Raw genomic sequence first — 26,223 nt, 5'->3', positions numbered from 1 at the left:
ATAGGCAAATTGCAATGGGTCCAGGTCCTTGCTGAGACCAGAGTTCAGTCTAGTCATAACCAACCTCTCAAAGCATTTCATCACTGTTGATGTGAGTGCTACTGGGTGATAGTCATTAAGGCAGCTTACATTATTCTTCTTTGGTTTTGGTATAATTGTTGCCTTTTTGAAGCAAGTGGGAACTACTGCCTGTAGCAGTGAGAGGTTGAAAATGTCCTTGAATACTCCTGCTAATTGGTTGGCACAGGTTTTCAGAGCTTTACCGTGTACTCCATCAGGACCATCTGCCTCGCGAAGGTTTACTCTCTTTAAAGACAGCCTAACATCGGCCTCTGAGTCAGAGATCATAGGGTCATCAAGTGCAGCAGGGATCTTCACAGCTGTAGATGTGTTCTCCCTTTCAAAGCGTGCATGGAAAGCGTTGAGTTCTTCTGGTAGTGAAGCAGTGCTGCCATTCATACTATTGGGTTTTGCTTTGTAGGAAGCAATGTCTTGCAGTCCCTGCCAGAGTTACTGTGCATCTGATATCGCCTCCAACCTCATTCAAAATTGTGGCTTTGCCCTTGAAATAGCCCTCCGCAGATCATACCTGGTTTTCTGGTACAGGCCTGGGTTGCCGGACTTGAATGCCGCAGATCTAGCCTTCAGCAGACGACATACCTCCTAGTTCATCCACAGCTTTTGGTTTGGGAATGTAGAGTAAGACTTTGCAGGCTTACAAATTATGGTCTAAATTTACGAAGAAACCCTTTGGGCAACCTCCTACCTTTTTCTAATTAATTTTAAATAGCTCTATAAATATCCCAGTTTAGTCATAGACAGATACAGCTCAAAAAGTCCCTCCAACCCATCAAATCTGAGAAAAATCAACCTTCATTTAGATCAATCTATCCTCCATCAATCCAATTTTTTCTTTTTCTCCCAACATTCTCTCAATTCCCTCCAAATTCCATTGCTCACCAACATACTAATGGCTAACTAACATATTGACCCACATGTTTTTGGGATGAGGGAGGGTAGCTAATGCTCTGCCTTTGTTTAAGATAGGCAACAGGAATAGGTCATGGGACTACAGGTTGGTGAGCCATATATCAGTGATGGAAAATGCATTGATAAGGATTTTGAGGGACAGGGTTTATTTGCATTTGGAAAGCCAAAGACTGATTAGAATAGTCAGCATGGCTTTGTGCATCTTCTCCATTCTTTCCCTTGCTTTGAATCCCTCTTCTGTTAATTTTTGGGATCTTTGACTCCCACAGGAATATTTACAGGAAGCAACATTATCCATTCTATTGAAATTGTTTCTGAGCTGGTTTCCTGGCTTTAATGATGGCATGTTTAACATTTAAATGTTGTAATAGAGTATACTGGTTTGCTTACCCTGTTTTGGTTTGCTTCTTCATGTCCTGGTTATTTTCATCGACTGCTCACTGAAAGAGACCTGACTGCAGATATTTTATAGGGCCTCTCTCTGGGATGATGTCATAAAGTTCTGCCCCAGTGACATCACTGTCAGAAGTGATGGCCTCAATTTGTCTGAAGGTGCAAGACAGGAAAATCAATAAACAAAGACTGAGAGACAAATGTAGATAAATACTTATCTCAGAGAGCAGTTTTGTATTGTGATGGGAAAAAGCTGTTCAGCACCAATTCAATTTGGGGTCTTAAGCCTTTTCTCAGAAGTGGTATTTTATATTCTATGTCTGAGATTGTGCACATAGATTAACTCCCCAGATCCCAACCAACATGATCTATCTATATTTGTCATATTCAGCTTTGGATCAGGTTTGTAGTTCATGTTAATTGTGATTCAAGTGTGCACATGTATATCACCAAATGAAATAACGTTCCTCCGGACTAAGATGCAGAACACGTTACATGTAACTCACACACAACACATAAAGTAATATTACCACAGATAAGTTAAATAATAAGGTGCATTTACAATGCAAGTTAAAAAGTCAACAGTATAACATTACTGGCACTTGCCGTGACAAAACCTGAGGGTGGCAGGGAGTCATGGTAGTCTCATGCCTTGGTGAAAGAAGCTGTTTCCCATGCTTAAGGTCTTTGTCGTAATGCTAAGGTACCTCCTGCCTGATGGTAGGGGGTGAAAGAGATTGTGGTACAGAGGGGAAGGATCTTTGGCCCTGTGTATACATCGCTCCCGTTAAATGTCTCGGATGGCTGAAAAAGTCTAAAATAGTAGAATTAGCTTTCGGGACCAAAAAAAAAACAAACTGCTGGAGAAACTCAGTAGGTCAGGCATCATTTGTAGAGGCAGAGTAAGAGCACAGATGCTGCATTCAGTATTGACATTACCATGCAAGGCTAAATCAGTACTTCATCAAGAACTTACTTAGCATTACTACATTTGTCTTTATTAATATATGGCATTTCATCTTCAAAAAAAAAGGGCATGTATGACATCATATTAAGGGCAATGGTTAAATCAAGTCAGTAGCGTAGTGGTTAGCATAATGCCACTAACAGCAGGGACATGGGCTCAATTTCCACCACTGTCAGTAAAGAGTTTGTATGTTTTCTCAGTGACTGCATGCATTTCCTCCGGGTGCTCAGGTTTCCTCCTACATTCCAAAGGCACAGACAGACAGACATACTTTATTGATCCCGAGGGAAATTGGGTTTTGTAACAGTTGCACCAACCAAGAATAGAGTAGAAATATAGCAAAGTAAAACCAGAAATAATTAAATAATAAGAAGTAAATTATGCCAAGTGAAAATAAGTCCAGGAGGTTAATTGGTCACAAGGCCATAAATTGGGTGGCAGGGGCTCATTCTGCTGGTAGGGCCTTTGCTGTGCTGCCTCTTAATTGATTAATAATGTATATCCTTTCTCGAGTGAAACTGATAACTTTGTTTCTCTCTCCATATATACTATTGAACTTGCTTGGCTTTTCTGTTAAGTCAGAAAACATACAAAAATCATTTGATATGATAACTAGTATTATAATGAATTAGTCAGGCTTCTTCCCCTTCCTTTCCAGGCCTGATGAAGGGTTTCACTCCAAACCATTCACTGTTTATTAATCTCCACAGACGCTGGCTGAAGGTGGTGGGGTGGATTTACATCTCTACGAAAGGAGGTGAAAGACACTCCTTCCCTCGACTAGTCTGAAGGTCACCTTGGGTGAGGTGTAGCGCCTGCTTAGCACCCCCTCCCACCCGATTAGGGTCACGTGAAGCCATGGGAGCAGGTGGTGGATGGCCTTATGAGCAGGCTGGTGCATATCACAAGCCCTGGTTATGGGACCACTGAAGAGTATTGATAATTGCTGGGGTCACCCATCTTGTAAAGACATTGCCCAGAAGAAGGCAATGACAAAGCCATTCTGCAGAAAAATTTGTCAAGAACAATTATGGTCATGAAGACCATGATCACCCACGTCATACAACACAGCATGTAATGAACAAGATGCTGCCAGACCTGCTGAATTCCTACAGCATTTTTTGTGTCCTCTACTGCCAAGTTGAGGCCACTCACGTTGAAGGAGGCCATGTGCAAATACATCAGAATGGGAACAACAAGTGGAATTGAAATGGGTAGCCATTACAAAATCATATTTTGCAGCAGATAAGAGCAAAGCAGCTCAATAATGCAGTTTCCTGATCTACAACAGGACTCACAATGTAGAAAAGGCCACACCAGATATGGTAGATGACCCCCAACAGACTCACAGGTGAGCAAGGACTGTTTGGGGCTCTGAGTGGTGGTGAGGGAGAAGGTGTAGGGGCAGGTATAGGACTTGTCATGTTTTCAGGGATAATTCCCACGATTGCCCTCCATAATGCCCTTGTTTAACCTGCTCTGTCCTTTATGGATATTGTACACTTTGTCCATACACCATTACACCACAGAAAGAGACTTCTCAGCCTGTCATAGAAAACATTGAAAACCTACAGCACAATACAGACCCTCTGGCCTATGAAGCTGTGCCAAACATGTCCCTACCTTAGAAATATGCCAGTATTTAGCCGTTCACAACAGCCCTGCTGATTTCCAACTTGGCCCACAATCAGAACCACCCCCGCCCCAACAAGCTGCATTTCTGATATGGGAGCAGAATTAGGCCATTTGGCACATAGAGTCTGCTCCACCATTCAAACATGGCTGGTTTATTTTTCCTCTCAACTCCATTCTCCTTCCTTTTTATCTCTGTTCTAAAAAGACGTCCGTGTATAATAAAGCTGTACCCTCTGGTTTGTTTGTAAGACTTTGTTCTCTTACATCCCCTCACGGACACCTAAAGACCCTACCCCACTACCAGCCCAGACTACCATCCTCCTATTCCCTCTCTGAGACAAGAGCTCGTGCGCAAGCGCGGAAGGTGGATCACGTGGCCCTCCCCTCCCCCAAGGGACTGACGGCACAGTACGCACGCCGCGTTCAAACGACGGCCCTCCTCCCCCTCCTCCATACGCGTGCGCGCCGCCTTCCAACTACCGGCTCCCTGCCTGTGCGCATGCGCAATACGTTCGAACAGCTGTCCCACCCCCTACGTCTGACGTCTGAGTCTCCTGTCCCTTGTCCGATCAAAAGTCGGTTCCCTGGAGCGTTAGAGGCTGGGCCGCTGGTTCCGATCGCTTGATACATTCCCCCCCCCTCCGGCTCCGCTCCACGGCGGAAAGCAGAAAGGAGACGGAGCGAAGTGTCAGGCTGCTGCGCGTTGCTCACGTTTAGCATACGAGGAGGCGGAGGAATGAGGAAGTAAGCGGGCACGTAAAGATAACATTTCTTCCCTCAGTGTTGGCCCTTGTATCTTCCTAGATTTCCCCCTCAATAAAATAAAAGCGCTCTTCCCGCGCGGATGGAGCTGGAAGCCATTTTCTGCACGGGAAGATCCCACAGTGTCCACATGAAGGGTGTCAACCCGTAACGTGGACTCTCTCCTCGGATGCTGGACGACTCGCTGAGTTCTCGCTTGTTGCTCCAGATTCCGGCATCTCCCGCGAGATGCGTTGGTTGAGCACAGTACTCTCCACCCCATCTTTTTCTGCAAATAATTTACTTTTTTCAGTGGTGTGGATTCTACTGGGGACTCCAACCTGGACTAAGGAGGTGATTAAGACTGCTGCTTCAGTAGGTCTGGAGTCACAAACAAACCAAACATTCTGCTGGGGTAGGGGTTCCCAGACGATTTTATGCCATGGACCCCTACCATTAACCGTGAGGTCTGTTTACTCCACGTTGGGAACCCCTGCAAGGAACTCAGCTGATGAGCAGCTTCTGTCAGGGGTGGGGAGAGAGATATTGTTGATATTTTGAGTGGGAATATCATAGCAGTAAGCGCAAGGCTGTTTCGGCTTGGGGCATCCGAGTTCACAATTCCATTTTGACGCGATCTGAAAAGAGTTTAATCGTTCTCCCCTTGAACAAAGAGTTTCCTCTGGGAGCTGGTTTTCTCCCACAGTCCAACACCCAGTAGGTTAGTTGGTCATTGGTCATTGTCCAGTCATTAGACTAGAGTGAATTAAATGGATTGCTGGGTGCTCTGGTTTACTGGGCCGGAAGCTGCATGTTCTGTGTTGTATTTCTAAATAAACAATAAAGGACTGAGAGGGGAGTTGAGATCTGTGGAGAGAGAAAAGAATAATATTTGTGAATATCGTTCATCTAATTAGAATTCTTGATCCAATTGGGAATCTCACCATTTTGGAAGAAAGGCCAGTTATTTTATAAGACCCACTGCCTTTCTGGACAGCAATCCCATCAGTCCAATTCCCCCTCATCTGATCAAGTTATAGCCTTGTAACTAATAATCTTTTACATGTCTGTCAATTCCACTTTAAATCTATTTGCCATTAGCCCAGGGGTAATTTAAAATCACTAATTAATCTACCAGAATGTCTTTGGGATGTTGAAGGAAATTGGACCATGCAAAGGAAAATTGGGCACCCATTGGGACAATGTACAAACTCCTTAAAGACAACATCGGAAGTCACAATTGAATCAGAATCAGGTTTAATAATACTGGTGTATGTCATGAATTTTGTTGTTTTGCCGCAGTGGTACGTTGCAATACATAATAAAAACTGTATATTACAATAAGAAGTATATATGTGTTTTAAAAATTATATTAAATAAATTGAACTTGGTTTAATGAACTGGTTGAGTGAACTTGGCTTTTTCTCCTCAGAGCAACATAGGATGAGAGGTGACCTGATAGAGGTGTATAAGATGATGAAAGGCATTGCTCGTGTGGATAGTCAGAGGCTTTTTCCCAGGGCTGAAAGGGCTAACGCGAAAGGACACAGTTTTAAGTTGCTTGGAAGTCAGAGGAAATGTCAGGGGTAAGTTTTTTATGTAGAGTGGTGAGTGCGTGGTATGGGGTGCCACTGATGGTGGATGCAATAGAGTCTTCTAAGAGGTTCCTGGGTAGGTCCATGGTGCTTAGAAAAATAGAGGGCTATGGGTAACCCGAGGTAATTTCTAAAGTAAGTACATGTTCAGCACAGCATTGTGGGCTGAAGCAACTGTATTGTGCTGTAGGTTTACTATGTTTCTAAAAGGTGCAAAAAGAAGAAAAAAAGTGGTGAGGTGGTGTTCATGCTTTCAATATCCATTCAGAAATCTGATGACAGAGGGGAAGAAGCTGTTTCTGAATCATGGAGTGTGTGCCTTCAGGCTCCAGTACCTCCTCTCTGAAGGTAGCAATGAGAAGAGGGCATGTTCTGGGTGATGGAAACCCTTCATGATGGATGCCACCTTTTTGAGGCATTGTTCCTTGGGTCCCTGGTGCTGTAAGGCAGCAACACTAACTGCCATGCTGCCATGCTATTCCCTTAATCATCTTCTGTGTGATCTATTCTCTGTTCCCTCAATTATAAATGTATTTTATAGGAACTATAACCTTTTAGCTTTATTATATTGCTCATTTCCATTTTTTCATGTTATTTACTTTAGGTGTGTTCATATTTCTCTACACTGATTGTCCAAACTAAAAACACAGAGCCAAAGTCTACTGTCAGAGTTATTTTTCTCCCGGGCAGGTGCATGTGAAAAGCACCAATAACAGTATGAGTTCAAGTATTCTTCAGAAAGACTGGTACAAGGTTCTGGGATCAGATCCATCAGACAGTCCACAGAAGTTGAAACAAAATTATCAGAGACTAATCCTACTGGTGAGTTTGAGTTTATTTTTGTGCATTTAATAATAACTAGCATTGATCTGTTTATCTTTAATTAAATGGCATTGATCCACAATGTATTGGGTCAAATTGAGATGGATTCACCTTGCCACCCATGGTCCTCATCAGAACTTGTCTGGATTCTGAGTTGAGGAAACAGAGCAAGGCCTTCATGGTGCTTAAGCCTTGGGCAATATTCTGCTAAAGCCCTGCTCTAAAACACTCGGTTAGCCATTGACTAAAAACAATGAAACTTTGTTCTTGTCCAAGTTTTTTTTTAACTTTGTAAATCATGTTTAGATACTGCTCAAAAACATCAAAGTTCAAAGATTGTTCTGAGGGGTGATTGATAAGTTCATGGCCTAAGCTAGAAGGAGTTAATTTTAGAAAACCTAGCACATTTATTTTTCAACATAGTCCCTTCCTACATTTACACACTTAGTCCAGCGGTTGTGGAGCATACGGATCTTGGACCTTCAGAAAGTGTCCACAGCAGGGGTGATTGATAAGTTCATGGCCTAAGGCAGAAGGAGATGAGTTATACAGCTCTCGTTACAGTTCATATAGTTCAACTCTTTTTTTTTGTTTCAATCTTTTTATTAGTTTTTTTTTAAAAACTAACAATATTATATTAAATAGGTTATGAATACAATAGATTTGAAATTAAATTAGTAACAAAGTTCAACTCTTTGAGTGATTATGCAGAAAGTTTGAAGCTAATAACTCATCATGGGGTGATTGTTAAGTTTGTGGCCTAAGGTAGAAGATGTTATTAACTTCAAACTTTCTGCATAATCACTCAAAGAGTTGACCTGAATGTGCATATAAGGAGAGCTGTAAAACTCATCTCCTTCTACCTTAGGCCACGAACCTATCAATCACTCCTTGTATAATAAAAAGATGGAAATGCCATGGGGGTTCAGCTCATAGAGTTTCTGCCTCATTTCCTCACAGATGATGCTATGTGTGTGGAGTTTGTAGGTTCTCCCTCTCATAGCATAGGTTTTCTCTGTTCACCTTACCACCACCCTTGCCTTCTCCCATCATATCATTCCTGATTCCTTCATAACTAATTATTCAGAAAAATAGTTCCAGCCAAATTCAAATGAAATTCATTCCAACTCTCACTTCACCCAAATTTTGGTTCCAGTGCCTTATGAATCAGAACATATTTTACCTCCACAATGTTCTTAGAGTCACGCATTCAACTTTATGCAAGTCCGGGTTCAAGATTCAAGATGTTCATAAAATGACACTGGGTATGTAGGACAATGTAATTGGTGGAAACGTACATAATTCACAATTACCAACATTAAGTTGGGGGTTCACTTTAAGAGACTGGCCTGATGTGATGATGTAATTATGTGAAGTTCTGTGACCATGCTTTTGTGTTCAGTGTTTGGAGTACATTTTATTTGCGAAAATCTACAGGCATAGGAGTGTCTGTACATAAGGTGACTGACAGGAAATGATAAAGTTGTAGGTGTATGGGAGAGTGGAGGGGTGGGTTAGGGGGTGGAGATGTTGATCAGTTTTACTGCTTGGGGAAAGCAACTGTGTTTGAGCCTGGTGGTTTTGGTGTAGATGCTTCATAGCCTCCTCCCTAATGGGAGTGGGACAAACAATCCATGAGGTTACTGGCCCGTTTCTGCCACCCTTCTGCTTGCCTGACATTGATGATGAGGAGGCTGGTGCCAGTGATGCATTGGGCAGTTCTGAGAACCCGGTGTAGAGCCTACCTGTGAGCTACAATGCAGTTTCCACACCATGCGGTGAGGCAGCTTGTTAGGATGCTCTTTACTGCACATTTGCAGAAGGACAAGAGTTTAGATGTGCATAGTCCAGCTCTCTTCAGCCTCCTCAGAAAGTAGAGCTGTTGATAAGCTTTTCTGATTGTGTAGAATGTGTTCTGGGACAATGAGAGGTTCTGCAAGATGTACACTTACAGGAGTTTGAAAGGAGCTTGCTGCTCTTTCTGGCATCTTTAAATATTAGGGTTAATATTACTTTTAACTGCTTCAAAGTTCAAAATAAATTTATCAAAGTACATATGAGTCACCAGATACAGTGCATTAAAAATATTCAGTGTCAATCTGATACTGCATATCAGCCAGGTAAAGTATGGTGCAGGTACGGTAGCGTCATATTTTGGTGCTGCTTTTCAGTAGCTGGGGCTGGAAATCTGATCAGGATTGATGGAAAGATGAATGTTGCTAAATACAGAGAGGTCCTGGATAAAAACCTGCTAGCCTCTGCCAGAAAACTTAAACTAGGGAGGAAGTTTGTCTTTCAGCAGGACAATGACCCAAAGCACACTGCCAGAGCAACCATGGAGTGGCTTCAAATGAAGAAAATTGATGTCCTTGAGTGGCCCAGTCAGAATCCTGACTTTAATCCAGTTGAGTTTCTCAGGGAAGACTTCAGGATTGCTGTCCACTGCCACTCCCCAACTAACCTGGCATAGTTTGAGCAATTTTACAAAGGAGGATTAGGCAAATCTTGCTCCATCATGTTGTCCAAAGCTAATAGAGACTTATTGAAAAAGACTACTGGCTGTAAGAGCTGTGAGAGGTGGTTCACTAAGTACTGAGCAAAGGGAATGAATACTTTTGAACTGCTGACTTTTGAATTTTTAGTTTTTCATGCTTTACAATTCTCCCTGTTTCTTGGGCTCTGCTGTTAAAAAATGAACATGTGATTCACAAATAAAAATTCTCAGTTAAGTTGATCAACCTTCCTGGTTGTAATACGTATCTATGTCAACAAAGAGTTGTGGGCTGAGCATTTTTACAAGGGACTGTACTACCCCGAGATTCATTTTCTTGCAGGCATCCATGGGAATTACAAGAAAACACAATAGAATCAATGAAAAGCTACACACAAAGACTGGCAACAAATGTACAAAAGACAAACTGAGCAAACATAAAAATATAAACAATATTAATAATTAATAAATAAAATTAAAAACACAGGTTGTATAGTCTTTGAAAGTGAGTCCATAGTTTGGGGAATCAGTTCACTGTTGAGGTGAGTGGCATGCCGGCTCAGGAGCTTGATGGTTGAGTGGGTAATACTTATGTCAGCCACAGCAGACCACTTTTATAATGGATTTTTGTCCATTAAAGAAATAGATTTTTTCTCTGAGTAATGCATTATTTCTTTCAATGATAGTAATTGTTTTTTAAACCATCATATTTTTCAATGTAATTTCCCATCAGAGTCAACTCCCCCCCCCCCCCCCCCCACCTTCAAAGTTTCAAAATCCTGTATAAAATTGTGGTCACTCTTCTCATAATCAATCATGTCATGCATAAAATAATTTATCACCCAATGAGACTATGATATATTATTTACATATCTTTGATCTTGACTCCAGGCATTATTGTCTGTTGACACATTAGCAAGCCTACAGTGTGTTTATGTGTTAATTGTTTTAAGCATGAAAGTAGTGCCTGATTTATGGTGTTTTGTTCAATGAAATGAGCCAAATGTAAACATTGGTTAATGATCCTAAGGTTTGATAAGTGGCTTTCTGCCTTTTAATAATTTCAACTATTCTCCTGCTGCACAGCTCTGGTGTTCGCTGTAAGCTAATAAACTATCTGCTGAAGGGGGAATTCAATTATCAAGGTAACTCTAACTTGGCAGCAACACTGCAACTCTTGTGCATATCTGGTAAAGATGAGACTCTCTAAATCCCTCAAAGGCTAAAATTGTGTTTCTATATTAATATGGGATTTTGAAATGCCTTCAGCTTAAAATACAACCAATAAAGTACATGGTAGCGTAGCTGTTAGCATAATGCTTTACAGTAGCAACTGTATGGTTGGGGTGCAATTCTTGCCTGTGTCTATAAGGAGTTTGTACATTCTCCCTGTGACCATATGGGTTTCCTGCCACATTCCAAAGACATACTGTTATGATTACTGAGTTGTGAGCATACTCTGTTGGCATCAGAAGCATGGCCACACTTGTAGACTGTCCCCTGTGCAATTCTCGCTGACTTGATTTGACACCAGTGACTCATTTTACTGTATGTTTTGATGTACATATGACAAATAAAGCTAATCTTTAATATACTTTTTCTTCCTTCTGTGCAAAAGTTTACAGGTTCTTTATAATAATGAATTTCTCCTTGTTGCTTTATATGACCAAGTATATAAAATCTACACTTATTGTTACTAATCACTTAGATAATTTGTATTTATTTAGAGCTTCGGGTCTGGAATAAATGTGCTTTGCATGCAATGAACTGTCCTGTTCAATAAGCAAATGCATAATATTTGCCAACAGCATGATTAGAGATAAGATGTAAAGCCTAACTTTTTTCTTGGTGGAGATGTAGAGGCACAGTTGTTGGTTAGGAACCTCCTCCTCTTTAAGTGGTGTCTGTCACAGCCCTTTGACTGTTTAGTAGGTCAAGTGAAAGCAAGAATTTGCATTTATACACTTTTTTATATTTCCAGTGTACGAAACAGTTAATCAGTACTTTTCAATTACATTTATAATCTGGACAATTTTGAATGTAGTGGATTAATATTGGAAAATAGCTGAACAGAATAACCTGAAATAATTACTATGTTGCTAGGAATGAGTGGTAATGTGGTGAAATCTTTAAATTATCAATGTGTAGAGATTGGTGTCAACTGTATTTTTACTTCACAATTATTCTTTATTTTGGAATATTCACTTTTACTGTATTTAATCCTGAAGATCTACCACAAAATGTAATTACCAGTAGCTGCAATCAGGTTAGAAGTTTACCTTGGAAAGCAAAATTGAAAGTCTAATTTGGCTCAAAACATTGACTATATTTCCCTCCATATATGGCCTGCTGAGTTCTTCTGGCATTTTGTGTGTGGTCTATGTGTACAGCAGAGTTTGTTGTTAACAGGGCTTTTGAGCAACAAAGAGTAGATGGATCGGACACCTTAGCATCTGTTGGATTAGGTTGGTGTTGAGTTAGTAGGCATCCTTTGGTGAATACATATTTAGCTTCTGGATCTTCAAGATGTAGAGTATGTTTGCATTTCCTGGACTAGCCTTTGTTAGATGCTTGTGCATTTGCAGGATGCATGTGATATCTGATGCTTGTCAGTTTGGGTTAGTTCATGTGCACATTAGGTCAGTGCATAAAGGATATCAGATATTTGGGGAAACTATAATCATGAAGAAAGTAGCAATTCATTAAAAAGAGTTAAAGATTTATTGAAACATACTGAGAAATGCATAGCTTGTGTTGAGAATGTGCTGGGGGCAGCCCGCAAGTGTCACCACACTTCCAGTGTCAACGTAGCATGCCCGCAACTGACTAACTCCAACCCATGTGTATTTGGAGTGTGGGAGGAAATCGGACCACCTGGAGGAACCCCACGCAGTCACTGGGAGAGTGTACAAACTCCTTACAAGCACTGGCAGAAATTGAACCCCGATCTTGCACACCAATGCAAGAGATTCGGCAGATGCTGGAAATCCAGAGTAACACACACAAAACACTGGAGGAACTCAGCAGGTCAGGCAGCATTTGCTGGAAATCAATAAAAAGTTGAAACTTCAGGCCAAGACCCTTCTTCAGGGCAGGTCCTGAAGAAAGGTCTTGACCAGAAATGTTGACTGTTGATTCTTTTCTGTAGATGCTGCCTGACCTGCTGAACTCTTCCAGCATTTCATATGTGTAACCCTGATCTTCCAGCTGGCACGCTATAAAGTGATGCATTAACTGTTATGCTTCAGTGCCATTGAAAACTACTCAGGGGAAAATGGGAGGAAGCTGGTTAGGCAGAATAGCTTACTTTAATTATTGGTGATTGGTTAGGTGGCTGAAGACGAGGATCATTAAGATATAGATTTTAAAATGAAGTCAATCTTCACAGGAAACTGGTTCAAGCCTATTTTAGTTTGAGAGGAATCCAGAAATCTTCCACAGGCATTAGGTGGCAGTAGTGTGATATTATTTGTTTGAATGTGGTTCACAGCTACAGCTTTTACAGTCATGGTAAGATGTTGTCATCTGGATCAACCAGGAATATAATTTATTAACAGTCTTGGATTAGGAGTGAAAGAACCTGCCCACTATGATGATGCCAAACACTAGATAAGCTTTCTTCTGATGCTGGTTACAGAATCTGATCGGTTGGTGGCTTGTTCCCTGATTGTCTTGGCATTTCTTTGTGCTTGAAGTGAACTATACCTGACAGCAGTTTAATTCTGATGTGGAAGGGTTGTCGATGTATAAAGACATTTTATCATCAGATCAAAACTTGGAGAGGATATCCTTGGGCTTCAGAGTCTGCATCAGTGCAATCACGGTATTGTACGTACTTTAAAAGAGTACCGTGCTCTTGATTTTAATAAAAGACTGCAGCTTCCTGTTGTTATTTAAGAGACAAGAAGACACAAGGCAGGTAGTTATTAAACTGAATATTAAAGTGATAAAATACACATTAAATAAAATCTGTAACAGTTTCAGGAAGGTTTTGTTTCTAAAGTTCCTCTAGCTCTTTTCGATCCCCTTTTGTTGTACACTTTACTGTACTTCTTAGAAGATAATAGAGGAAGGTCCTCTAATTTCTTTTCTTTGCTCCCTACCTTGATCTCATCTTCCCATTAAAAATATTGTATACTGAATATAGGAACTCACTAGTTGAGAGATTAGACTGCTGTGACTGGTGTTACCACAGTATTTACATCAGAATCAGGTTTAATCCGATTTCTACCCTTTCACCTGTTTGGCCTGGGTAATGCTACCAAGAGCCAAAGCACAAGGTCCTGACTCCAGCCAGCATAGTTCTCTGGGTCAGTGAGGCATGCAAGCCTCTAAGCCCTAGGACAAGGTTGTGGTCCTCTTAGAGGTTTTCTTTTGCATGGCTCTCATAAAAAAGAATTGCTCCTTTCATGATCGTTTCAAAACAGCCTGAAGTACTTAACAGTTAATGAAGTACTTTTGAAGAGATAATACTCTTGTAATATAAGAATTGCAAAAGCCAATTTATACGCAGCAGAATCACAGAAATGGTAATGGAATAATTATTTGATCATCAAAGTTTTATTTTAGTGACTTGAATAGTCTTTGCTGGAACACTGGGGATAACCTGTGTGCCTCTCTTTAAAATGGTGCTATGTGATCTTTATGTCCATCTTGGGGGCTTTGATTTAGTGCTTCTTTTGAAAACAACAGAATCTTCAGCAATGCTATAGTCTGGGATATTAGGCTGTATGTTTGTAACCTATGGAGTGGGATTTTAATCTCCAAACTCAGAAGTTAGTAGCTTCAAAATTTAACAAAGTGGTCAAGTTTCCAGAAGATGGCGGCATGCTAGGATGCAGCTCTACTAAGGGGTTAGCCAAAAGTGTTATTGTTATGTTTTAATGTGTTATTTACGATTGCAAGATCTGTGATATTAAGAACTTAAAATACTGCAGGTCTACTATGTCAGTGTTGCTCTTTGGCTGAGAAACTGAAGAAGCTGGACTGGGTACAGACACTGATTCTGCCTGTGACAAAGGGGCTTCGGTGTGCGAAGGAGCTATGCAGTCTGACAGCAAGTGATTGTCTTAGTTGCTTTTCTTGTGATCACAAGACCCTTTTGGTCACTGGTGTTATGGAATGTTGCAAGTCCAATTCATTGGTTTATTGGTGAATGGTGGGGCTGGATGGAGGAGGGGGGGCAGCATGGCCTTGGTTGTAATGAGGACTAGCCCTCAAGCTGTGGTGTCGCCTATTTGCAGTCACCTAAGGGAAGGTGTCAGAGTCGGAGTGTTGGAGGTGGTGTGATGTGGCAACCACGCTGGAGTCAGTGCAGAAGTGAACTGATTTCACAACATATCAGTTCACTTTCAACGTTTCTACAAATCATCTCAATATTACTTATGTATTAATATTTGTTTCATTTTGTATTTGCACAATTTGTCTTTTGCACGTTGGTCAGTCTTTCAATCTAGTTCTTCATTGATTCTATTGCATTTCTTTGTACTACTGTGAATTCCCGCAAGAAAATAAATCTCAGGGATATGGGGATATATGCGTACTTTGATAATAAATTTACTTAGAATTTTGAGTTATTTTTCCCAAAATGAATCTTAAGGGAAGACTCTTAAGTTTTTGTTAACTGTAAATTTTAATTTCCTTTTGGATTATCATTGAAATAAATAATTATCCTAGATCTTGAACCCCTATCTTAGAGTAGTTCTGACAAATTGTGTCCAGTCTAAAACTGGGATTCATCATAATCCCTTAGCGCAAGATCCTCACCACCCAGGCTATGCTTTTTTCTCACTGCTGCTATCAGGTAGAAGATGCAAGAGCCTCGGGACTGGCACCACCATGTTTACTACCCACCAACCAACAGGCTCTTGAACAAAAGAAGATAACTCCACTCACCTGCCCATCCATTGAGATGTTCCCACAACCAATGATCTCACTTTAAAGACTCTTTATCTTGTTATTTCATGTTCTCATTATTTATTACTATTTATTTATATTTGCACTTACACAGTTTATTATCTTCTGCACACTACTTGATTTTAGATTCATCCTGTTATAGTTATTTTCCTATAGATTTGCTGAGTATTCCTGCAGGAAAAAAAATCTCAGGAATGTATGTGGTGACATATATGTACTCACATAATAAAATTTACTTTGAACTCTAATTAATGTCTTATAGCTCTTGCTGTCTCTAACATCTATGTTTTTCAAACTGTGATAACTAGTGGACTGGTTTTGCACTATTTTTGTGTAAATGTTACTGTTAATTTTAACGGTCTGTGTGTTTCCACATCTGTTTAAACTTGCGAAATTAACAGACTGCTTGTGATAGACAGAAATGTAGAACTGGAAAAATGTGTTAGTTTTGGGAATTTTGATAATAAAATAATCAAATTAAATGTGAGTAGCTACATTCAGTTTAATATTATGCTTTAGTTTACAAGATTAACCCATAGCCAACTAAATGTCCACTTGCTTCTTTGGTGTGCCAGTGAATACTTAATAGAGCTTTTATAAGGCTTGATTCTAATAGGTATATAGTATTTTTAAAAATTTATACAAAGGTTTAGCAGCAATAGACTAGGAAATGCTTGAGTAGAAAATAGAAGGGCAATTTTTGAGCAGGAATAGATCATTCAGCATAAGAAGGTCTGCGGATGCTGGAAATCCAGAGCAACGCACACACAAAATGCTGGAGGAACTCAGTGGGCCAAGCAGCATCTATGGAAAAGAGCAAACGGTTGTGTTTTGGGCTGAGACCCTTCTCCAGGACTAAGAAGGAAGGGGGTAGGTGCCAGAATAAAAAAGGAGGGGGGAGGGGAAAGAGGCTAGCTAGAAGGTGATAGGTCAAGCCAGATGGGTGGGAAAGATCAAAGGCTGGCAAAGAAAGAATCTGTTAGGATTGAACAATAGGAGAAAGGGGAAGTAATAGGCAGGTGAGAAGAAGTGAAAGGTCAGAGTGGGAAAGGGGGGATTGAGGGAATTTGTTCACCTGAAAGAGAAATCACTATTCATGCTATCAGGTTGGAGGGTACCCAGACAGAATATGAGGTGTTACTCCTCCACTCTGAGGGTGGCCTCATCTTGGCACCTGATTGACATGTCAGAACAGGAATGGGAATCGGAATTAAAATGCTTGGCCACCAGGAAGTCCCGCTTGTGGCAGAAGTTGTGGGGTGCTTGAAAAAGTGAATCTCAAATTACGATGAGTCTCACCAATGTAGAGGAGGCCTCATTAGGAGCACTGGACACAACAGACGACCTCAGCAGATTCGCAGGCAAAGTGTTGCCTCACCTGGGAGGACTGTTTGAGGCACTGAATGGAGGTGAGAGAGGAGGTGAATAGGCAGGTGTAGCACTCTGATCGTCCTCTGCTGTTCGATAAAGATCATGGGTGAACTGATGTAACTTCATCCCTGTATTACAGTCTTCCCTAGTAATCTTCCATCTTCTTGCTACTCAAGAATTTTTCTCTGTTTATTTGAGTTTCCTTACCAGGTTATGATGTAGCCAGTCAGAATTCTTACCATTGTACATTTGTAATAGTTTGTCAGTGGAGGGAAAGGGTTCTTGGGATGCACATCCATAGATCCCCCAAATTTGTGCACAGGTTGTTAGGTGTATGGTGTATTGACCTTCATTAGTCAGAGGATTGAGTTCAGAACTCACGAGGTAATGTTACAGCTCTATAAAACTCTGGTTAAACCACACTTGGAGTATTGTGTTCAGTTTTGATCAACTTTATAGAGGATGTTGCCTCATTTGGGGAACACGTCTTATGAGGAAAGAGAGAGTGAGTTAGGGCTTTTCTCTGAGGAGTGAACTAGGGTGAGAGGTGACTTGGTAGAGGTGTACAATATAATAAGAGGCATAGATGAAGTGGACAGCCAGAGATGAGGCAGAAATGACTGATATGAGAGGACAGAATTTTAAGATAATTGGAGGAAAGTACAGTGGCGATATCAGAGATGGGTTTTTTTACACAGAAAATGGTGGGTGCACGGAACGTACTGCTAGGGGTGGTATTAGAAGCAAGTACATTAGGAAGATTTAAGGGACTCTCAGATAGGCACATGGATGAAAGAAAAATGGAGGGCCATGTGGGAGGGAAAGGTTAATTTGGTCTTAGTGTAGGTTAAAGTATAGAAACTATTACACTGAAAGCTCATGAGGTCAGGAACGTGCATCTACAAGAAATATTTGTGTACAATACAGAAACTAGTGTTATCTACATGTATTGTCGCGATGGAAAAGTTGCTGTGTTATTTGTAAACTTGACTTTTTAAACCATAATTTAGCAAGTAAATCACATGGTGTGCAAAAGCTCCAGTGAGAAAATTCTTCATTACCCACTACAGGCCTGTGACATATGCTTTGTGAGAGTGCAGAAGAACGAGAGCGAAAATGATCAAACCCTGAGATTCAAATTCTTGTTGATAGATATTTTATTTCTTTTAAACTATGAAAAACAAACTTGGTTTGGTAGTTTGTTATCCTTAGAACAGCTTCAGGTTTACTTCTGCTTAAAAATTCAGTGCGCATTTTGTTGTCACTGGGCAAAAAATTGCACAGCACAAGATTTTTGTGCACACTGGTCATTACAAATTAGAGGGAACATTGGTCTGTACTGTATTTTACTGTTTACTTTGACATAATTAATCTCCTTAAACAGTAGAGATGCTGGTCAGGCTTCTTCATTGTGGCATCCTTCGTCTACTTTCTTACCTTTTTTGGGGAACTTGCGTGAAGTTTTTCACCTATTGGAAAAACCCAGTACCCTTGATATCTCAGTCAACGTTCTCCCTTCAGCCACATCATCTATACAAATTAAATTCTCAGTCATCTCAGTTGATGTGTGGGATGTTACTATGCACAAAATCTAATTTACATGAATATCTTTGACTGCATCTCCTGAATTTGTTGCTTGCAGATTGTTTCAGTGTAAGTGGATAACGCACACTCAGTGGCCATTTTATTAGGTACAGTGTTCACCTGCCTGTCAATGCAAATACCTAATCAGCCAATCAAGTGGCAGCAATTAAAAGCATAAAAGCACGCAGACGTGGTCAAGAGGTTCAGTTGTTATTCAGAGCAAACAGTAGAATGGGGAAGCAATGTGATCTCAGTAATTAACTGCCTTGCGATTGTTGGTGCCAGACAGGGTGGTTTGAGTATCTCAGAAATTGCTGAAATCCTGGGAGAATGGTGTGAAAAACAAAAAAGAACATCCAGTGAGTGGTAGTTTGGTGGGTAAAACACAATGTTAATAAGAGAGTTCAGATGAGAATCAACTTATTGAGATCCAGCACGAGAGGCCCTTACGGCCCTATGAGCCACGCCATGCAGCAAGTCCCAATTTAAACGTAGCCTAATCAAGGGACTATTTACAATGCCCAATTAACCTCCCACCCGTACATCTTTGGACTGTGGGAGAAATCCGGAGCACTCAGAGGAAACCCATGCGGTCGTGGGGAGAATGAGTGAACCTTTTACAGACAGCAGCGGGAATTGAACCCAGGTTGCTGGTACTGTAAAGTGCTGTGCAAATCGCTATGCTACCATGCTGCCCCACTGCCAGACTGGTTCATGCTGACAGGAAGGTGACAGTAACTCAAATATACATTCATTATAACTGTGGTGTGCAAAAGAGCTTCTGTGAACAAACAACTTGTTGAACTATTAAATGGATGGGCTAAAGCATCAGAAAACCACACCGGGTTACATTCCTGTACCTAATAAAGTGGCCACTAAGTATGTGTTCCATCTCAGTCATTTATAACAGATGAAGGAATTACAAAACTGCATTTGAATATCGAATTAAGCAGTGCAAGTAATTAACTTGTAGTGCTGCTTCTAGTCTGATATAGGTGCGGTTACCTTGTTGACATTTCAATAGTTTATTCTCTCAGCAGTTAACAGGCAATGTTGCTTGGGGAAAACTGAGATTCTACTGCAGTCTTATTAATTTGACAGAATGATCAATTAAAGAAAGAAAAACTCGGAAGTGTTGACAGAATGTTTTATCTAATTGGGGCCAGATGAACCAACGTGCCCACAGAGCAAAATGTAGGCAAATGCTTGGGTGCAAATAACTGACCTCCACGTTTCATTTAAACAAGCCAATTTTTTTTCAATGTTGCACTATTTCAGAATATTTTAACCATTTTTTCCCCATATCTGTCTGAGGTTTGTCATTTCAGCAGCTGCACAATGTGATAAAGATCTTCTTTAAAAAGCATTTGGGGATCTTAAAAAAAATTGCATTTAGGCTTGAAATAGAGTTTCATGGACAATGAGAATACAGCAGGCACTTGTTGTCAAACTGGGTCCTGTGAACAGAATACTTCATTCATCTAAGGTCAGACTTCAGTACTCTGAGCTTACTTAGGTACATCAAGGCATATTTAAGGACTAAGGAATAACGTGCCACCACCGAGGTTTTGTTGCTGGGACAAGTTGTTCATGGTACTGCTTACCTGTGCTAAGCTCTGTATGCATTTTGAATTATAGTTTATTAATTTTGTTATATATGCTGTGTTTGATATATGTATGTTTTGTGGGTGCACTGTGCTCTAGAGGGACATTGTTTCATTTGGTTGTATATATGTACAGTCAGATGACAATAAACTTAAACTTGATTTAGTATCAGGATACATTTCAAGGCCCTGTGGTTCTGCTCCTATAACTTATAGATTTATAAAGCAGAGATTGGTAGGGGTTTAAGAGTTACAGGGAGGTGAAGAATGGGGTGTAAAAAAGATCAGTCATATCAAAATGACAGAAAAGATTAGATGGGCCAAATAGCCTAACTCTGGACCAATTGGGAAAATGGCAGATGGAATTTAATGCAGACAAGTGCAAGGTGTTGCACTTGGGAAGGGCCAACTTGGCTAGGTCTTACACAGTGAGCAGTAGGGCACTGAGGAGTGTGGTAAAACTGAGGGATCTAGGAATACAGGTCCATAATTCATTGAAAGTCATGTCACAGATAGGTAGGGCCGTAAAGAAAACTTTTGGCACATTGGCCAAAAGTATTGAGTACAGGATGTTATGTTGAAGACACTGGTGAGGCCTAATCTGAGTATTGTGTCAGTTTTGGTCACCTACTTACAGGAAAAATGTAAATAAGATTGAAAGACTACGGAGAAGATTTACAAGGACATTGCTGGGACTGGAGGACTTAAGTTATAAGGAAAGACAGACAGACAGACATACTTTATTGATCCCGAGGGAAATTGGGTTTTATTACAGCTGCACTAACCAAGAATAGTGAAGAAATATAGCAATATAAAACCATAAATAATTAAATAATATTAATGATAATAAGTTAATAAAGATTGAATAGTTTAGAACTTTATGTGTTTAAACGTAGAAGATTGAGGGGAGAATTGATAGTGGTATAAAAAATGAAGAGGTATAGATAGGGTTAATTGCAAGCAGGTTTTTTCCCACTGAAGTTGATGGGACTACTATCAGAGGTAATGGGTTAAGGGCGAAAGGTGGAAAGTTTAAAGGAAAAATGAAGGGAAATTTCTTCACTCAGAGGGTCTTGAGCATGTAGAACAAGCTGCCAGTGCAAGGGGAGCATGTGAGCTCAATTTCAACACTTAAGAGAAGTTTGGATAGGTACTGTTCATGGATGGTAGGGTTATGGAGGGCTGTGGTCCTTGTGCAGGTTGATGGGAGTAGGTGGTTTAAATGGTTTGGCACAGATGAGAAGGACTGAAGGGCTTGTTTCTGCACTGTACATTTCTGTGCCTCCATGGTTCTGTATCAATCCTAGTTTGGAATATGAAAATAATGAGTTTAGAATGATTTTTCAAGATTCACGATTGTTTGCAGTTGTTCTTTGGTCCACAAGTGTAAAGGAGATCAAGTCGTTGTTCCTCAGATCCGAAGTACCAGTGCACCACTTGCACTGGCAGCTTGTTCTACACGCTCAAGACCCTCTGAGTGAAGAAATTTCCCCTCATGTTCCCTTTAAACTTTTCACCTTTTGCCCTTAACCCATTACCTCTGATTGTAGTCCCATCAACTTCAGTGGAAAAAACCTGCTTGCAATTAACCTTATCTGTGCCTCTTCATTTTTTATACCACTATCAATTCTCCCCTCAATCTTCGACATTCAAACACATAAAGTTCTAAACTATTCAATCTTTATTAACTTACTATCATTAATATTATTTAATTATTTATGTTCCTCAGCATAAAAAAGCATGAAGAACACAGTAAATATAAATACATAAGTTTAGCTTATATAGTTCATACTGATTGTATGTACATAAAGTAAAACTAGGCACAGAAGGATCTGTGCATAAGGTGACTGTCAGAAAATGATTATGAAATTAGTAGGTGGAAGTGTTGATCAGCCTTGCGGCTTGGGGGAGGTCACTGTTTTTGAGTCGTCTGCTCCTGGGGTGAATGCTCTGTATCCTCTTCCTTTTTATGGGATTCGGACAGCAGTTCTTGAGCAGGGTGGATGGGATCCTTCATGATAGTGCTGTCCTTTTTCTGGCACATTTCTGTATATAAAGTACTTGGGCAGATGTATGTAGCTAGGGTGCCTATGACTTTTGCATAATACTATAGTAATTTTATGTATCATACTGTACCTCTGCCACAAAAATAAAAAAAATATTCGTGACATTGTGAGTGATGATAAAGCAGATTCTGATATGGGTCTGTGTTGTGGATAGGGAGAGGGGAGGGAGTGGGAAGCACCAGAGAGACATTCTGTAATGATCAATAAACCAAATGTTTGGAATCAAATGACCTTGCCTGGTGTCTCACCCCGTTCCAGCACTCCTTCTCTGCCATTTGTCCCACACCATTCTCATGGCACTCCATCCTCACCATCCCCCACATCCTTTCCTCTTGCCAAGTTTACGAACTCGCCCTCAGCTCCACTTTGACAAATACAGTACCATGTGAAGGTCTTGGGCACCATAGCTTCATATATGTGATTAAGACTTGCACGGCACTGTATGTTCTTGATAGCAGGTATGCTAGTGCCGGTGAAGTATTGGACATTTTTAACTAACTGTGTCGAGCTTTTATGGTTGGTGGGGGTATTTGGGGAGAGGTGGTGTGCAGGTAATTTTCTACACTTGCCTTAACTTGGTTTTCTTCATTTTCTGACAGTACACTCAGTGGGCACTTGATTATGTACAGGAGTGGAATCCAGTGTGGTCTTCTGCTCCTGCAGCTCATCCTCTTCAAGGTTCGAAAGGTTGTGCATTCAGAGATACTCTTCTGCATAATGTTGTAATGTGTGTTGCTTTCATTCAGCTTGAGCCAATCTGGCCATTCTCTCTGACCTCTCTCATTAACAAGGCAATTTCACCCACAGAGCTTCCGCTCACTTCATGTTTTTTGTTTTTTTGCACCGTTCTCTGTAAACTCTAGAGACAAATGTACATGAAAATCCCAGGAGATAGAGCATAAAACATAGTACAGTACAGCAAAGGAACAGACCCTTTGGCCCACAATGTTGTGCCAAACTAAATAAATTAGCAATTAAATGGCCAACTAAACTAATTCCTTACATCTACACAATATTCATATCCCTCCATTTTCCTCACGTTCATGTACCTATCTAAACATTTCTTAAAAGCCTCTTAATGTATCTGCCTCTACCATCACCATGCAACATGGAAAATGCTGTGTTTAAAAAAAAACTCACCTCTAACACCTCCTTTAAAATTATCCCTTCACCTTAAATGGTTGTCCTCTTGTATTTGACATTACAGTCTGGGAAAAAGATACTGTCTGTCTACTCTGTCTATACATCTCATAATCTTATAAACATCTATCAGATCTCCCATCAGTCTCCATCACTCCAGAGGAAACAGCCTAAGCTTGTCCAGCCTCTCATTACAGCACTTGCCCTCTAATCCAGGCAGCACATTCGAAAGTCTCTCTGCACCGAAAGCCTCGACATCTGACCTATAATGGGATAACCAGAACTGTATCTAACACTCCAGATGTGGCCTAACTAGAATTTTATAAATCTGCACGTAAAGTAACTCCTAACTTTTGAGCTCAATGCCTCAACTAACAAAAGCCATTCATGCCATATGCCTTCTTAACCATCCTATCAACTTGTGTAGCCACTTTCAGGGAGCTATGAACTTGGACCCCAATAACCCTCTGCTCATCAACACTGTTAAGGGACTTGCCTTTAACAATATACTCTCTCTTTATATTTGACCTACCAAGCTGAAACACTTCACATTAGGCTGGGTTAAACTCCATCTGCCATTTCTTTGCCCATATCTGCAACTGGTCCATATCCTGTTGTATTCTTTGGCAGTCTTTTACACTATTCGCAATACTACCAATCTTTATATCATCTGCTTACTTACTAACTCACCCATCTACGCTTTCATCCAGGTCATTTATATACATTACAAATAGCAGATGTCCCAGTATGGTTCCCTGTGATAGTTCCCACTAATCATAGACCTCCTGCTAGAATAAGTCCCTTTGTTCACCATCCTGTATGGGCAAGTCAGTTCTGAATCCAAACAGCCGATTAACCATTGATCCCAAGCGTCTTAGAACTTCTGGATGAGCCTCTCATTAGGGACCTTATCAAATGCCTTACTAAAATCCACATAGACAACATCCACAGCTCTAACTTCATCAGTCACTCTCGCCACCTCATCAAAAAACTCAATCAAGTTCATAAGACATGACTTGCTCCACAAAAAGCCATGCTGGCTTTCCCTAATTAGGCCATGGTTTTCCAAATGCTCAAGAGATCCTATCCCAAAGAACTCTCTCCAGTAACTTCCCTACCATTGACATGAGACTCACCAGTCTATCCCTGGTTCCACGGAACAATATTGGATACTCATAAGTCTACCAGGACCTTGCCTGTGGTTAGAGAGGACACAAGGATATTGGTCAAGGCCCCAGCAATTTATTCACTAGCCTCTTCCAGTAACCTGGGTTATCTTGTATGCCATCAAACCCTGGGGCCTTTTCCACCTTAATGCGCTTTAAGAGACTAATCACTATCTCTTCCTTTACTTTGAAATGCCTGGGCAAATTAATATTTTCAGCACTGATCTCTTTATCCTCCATATACTTCTTGGTAAATACCGAAGAGAAGTTCTCAGTAAGGACCTAACTCACATCCTTTACATCCTAGCAAATATTCCCCCCTTTATCCTTTAGTGGTGCCTCCCTCTCCCTAGTTATCCTTTTGCTCCTGAAATATGTATAGAATGCTTAGGGATTCTCTATTTCTGTTTGCCCAAGGACATTTCATGGTCCCTCCTTGCTTTCCTAATTCCCCTCTTGAGTTCTTTACTGACTTCTTTATAATTCTATAGGACTCTGTTTGACTCTAGCTTCCCAAGTTTTACATTCGTTTTCTTTTTCTTCTTGACTAAATTCATCACCTCTCTTGACATACAAGGTTTTCTTAACTTATCATCCTTGTCCTTCCTTCTTATTGGAACATACCTGGCCTGTACTCTGCAGTTGGTCTTCAAGTACCTTCCACATTGTCGGATGTGCACTTGCCCAAAAACAGATGTTCCCAATTAACTCTCCTTAGTTCCTGCCTAATGCTCTCGTAATTTTCCCTGCTCCACTTTAATGTTCTCCCACAAGGTCCTCACCTATCCTGATCTATAAATATCCTAAAACGTAAGGAGTTGTGTCACTGTACCCTAACTGCTCACCCACTGAAAGGGTAGTCACCTGGCCAGGCTCATTACCTAATATCAGGTCCAGTACAGCTCCTCTTCTTGTTGAACTATCTACATATTTAAGAAATCCTCCTGGATGCACCCAACAAATTCTACTTCATCTAAACCACTTGCACTAAGAAGGCCCTAGTTTATGTTAGGGAAAGTTGAAGTCCCCCATGACACCAACCCTGTTGTTTTTACACCTATCCTGAATCTTCTTATTGATTGCATCCTTCCTATTATACGATAGCCCCGCCCCTTTACCTTGCAGTCTATCTTTTATAAAACATTGCAGCCCTGGGACATTAAGCACCCAATCCTGGCCCTCTCCCAACCAAGTCTCTGTAATGACCACAACATCATAGTTTCATATATTGATCCATGCTTTAAATTCATAACCTTTATTCATAATACTCCTAGCATTAAAATATACATACTACAAACTATCCATCCTATCCTTTCTATTACTTTGCTTCTGCCTGTTTTTACTGGCCCTGACAGCCTTTTACTGCACCCCTCCACTTTCTGACCTGATGCTCTAGTTGCTAACCCCTTGCTAAACTAGTTTAAGCCCTGCTGAGATTAGCATTTATGAGATACTCAAATCATCTCATCTGGCACCAAAAATCATTTCACGGGCAAAGTCATTTAGATCATATTTCTTCCTTATTCTGATGTTTAGTTTGAGCAAAATCTGAACCTTTTGACCATGTCTCCATGAGCTTATATGGTGAGTTGCTGCCATGTGATTGGCTGATTAGATATTTGCATTAATGAGCAAGGTGGTCAGGTGTACCTTATAAAGTAGCCACTGAGTGTACATAGTTGTTCCCTTTCAGTATCAGACTGGTTCTATGTATTCCTTAATCCTTCCTATTCTTTTCTACA

General features: G+C 40.6%; 2 protein-coding genes across 12 annotated transcripts in view; one reads left to right on the top strand and one right to left on the bottom strand.

The window, feature by feature from the left end:
* LOC132397404 (doublecortin domain-containing protein 1-like) overlaps positions 1 to 4,299 on the bottom strand; it is a 544,514-nt gene extending 540,215 nt beyond the window's left edge. For 3 of the 8 annotated variants that reach the window (XM_059976131.1, XM_059976130.1, XM_059976133.1), the window contains exons 1-2: positions 3,974 to 4,297; positions 1,381 to 1,536 (exon numbers count right to left, since the gene is read on the bottom strand). In XM_059976131.1, the coding sequence (XP_059832114.1) occupies positions 1,381 to 1,403 (23 nt within the window). In that variant the 5' untranslated portion in view covers positions 1,404 to 1,536; positions 3,974 to 4,297. Of the gene's footprint in view, positions 1 to 1,380; positions 1,537 to 3,973 lie in introns of all 8 variants that reach the window. The other 5 variants (XM_059976136.1, XM_059976135.1, XM_059976137.1 and 2 more) reach the window with 3 other exon arrangements.
* A 247-nt stretch (positions 4,300 to 4,546) lies between these two features.
* dnajc24 (DnaJ (Hsp40) homolog, subfamily C, member 24) overlaps positions 4,547 to 26,223 on the top strand; it is a 53,787-nt gene continuing 32,110 nt past the window's right edge. The window contains exons 1-3 of one of the 4 annotated variants that reach the window (XM_059976126.1): positions 4,547 to 4,729; positions 6,159 to 6,312; positions 6,926 to 7,143. In XM_059976126.1, the coding sequence (XP_059832109.1) occupies positions 7,039 to 7,143 (105 nt within the window). In that variant the 5' untranslated portion in view covers positions 4,547 to 4,729; positions 6,159 to 6,312; positions 6,926 to 7,038. Of the gene's footprint in view, positions 4,738 to 4,781; positions 5,081 to 6,158; positions 6,313 to 6,925; positions 7,144 to 26,223 lie in introns of those variants that run through there. The other 3 variants (XM_059976128.1, XM_059976127.1, XM_059976129.1) reach the window with 3 other exon arrangements.

Source organism: Hypanus sabinus, chromosome 7 (assembly GCF_030144855.1).
Source record: "Hypanus sabinus isolate sHypSab1 chromosome 7, sHypSab1.hap1, whole genome shotgun sequence".
In the NCBI taxonomy this organism is placed as follows: Eukaryota; Metazoa; Chordata; class Chondrichthyes; order Myliobatiformes; family Dasyatidae; genus Hypanus; species Hypanus sabinus.
The sequence above is the reverse complement of the archived record's forward strand: the minus strand, read 5'-3'. Positions and strand labels throughout refer to the sequence as shown.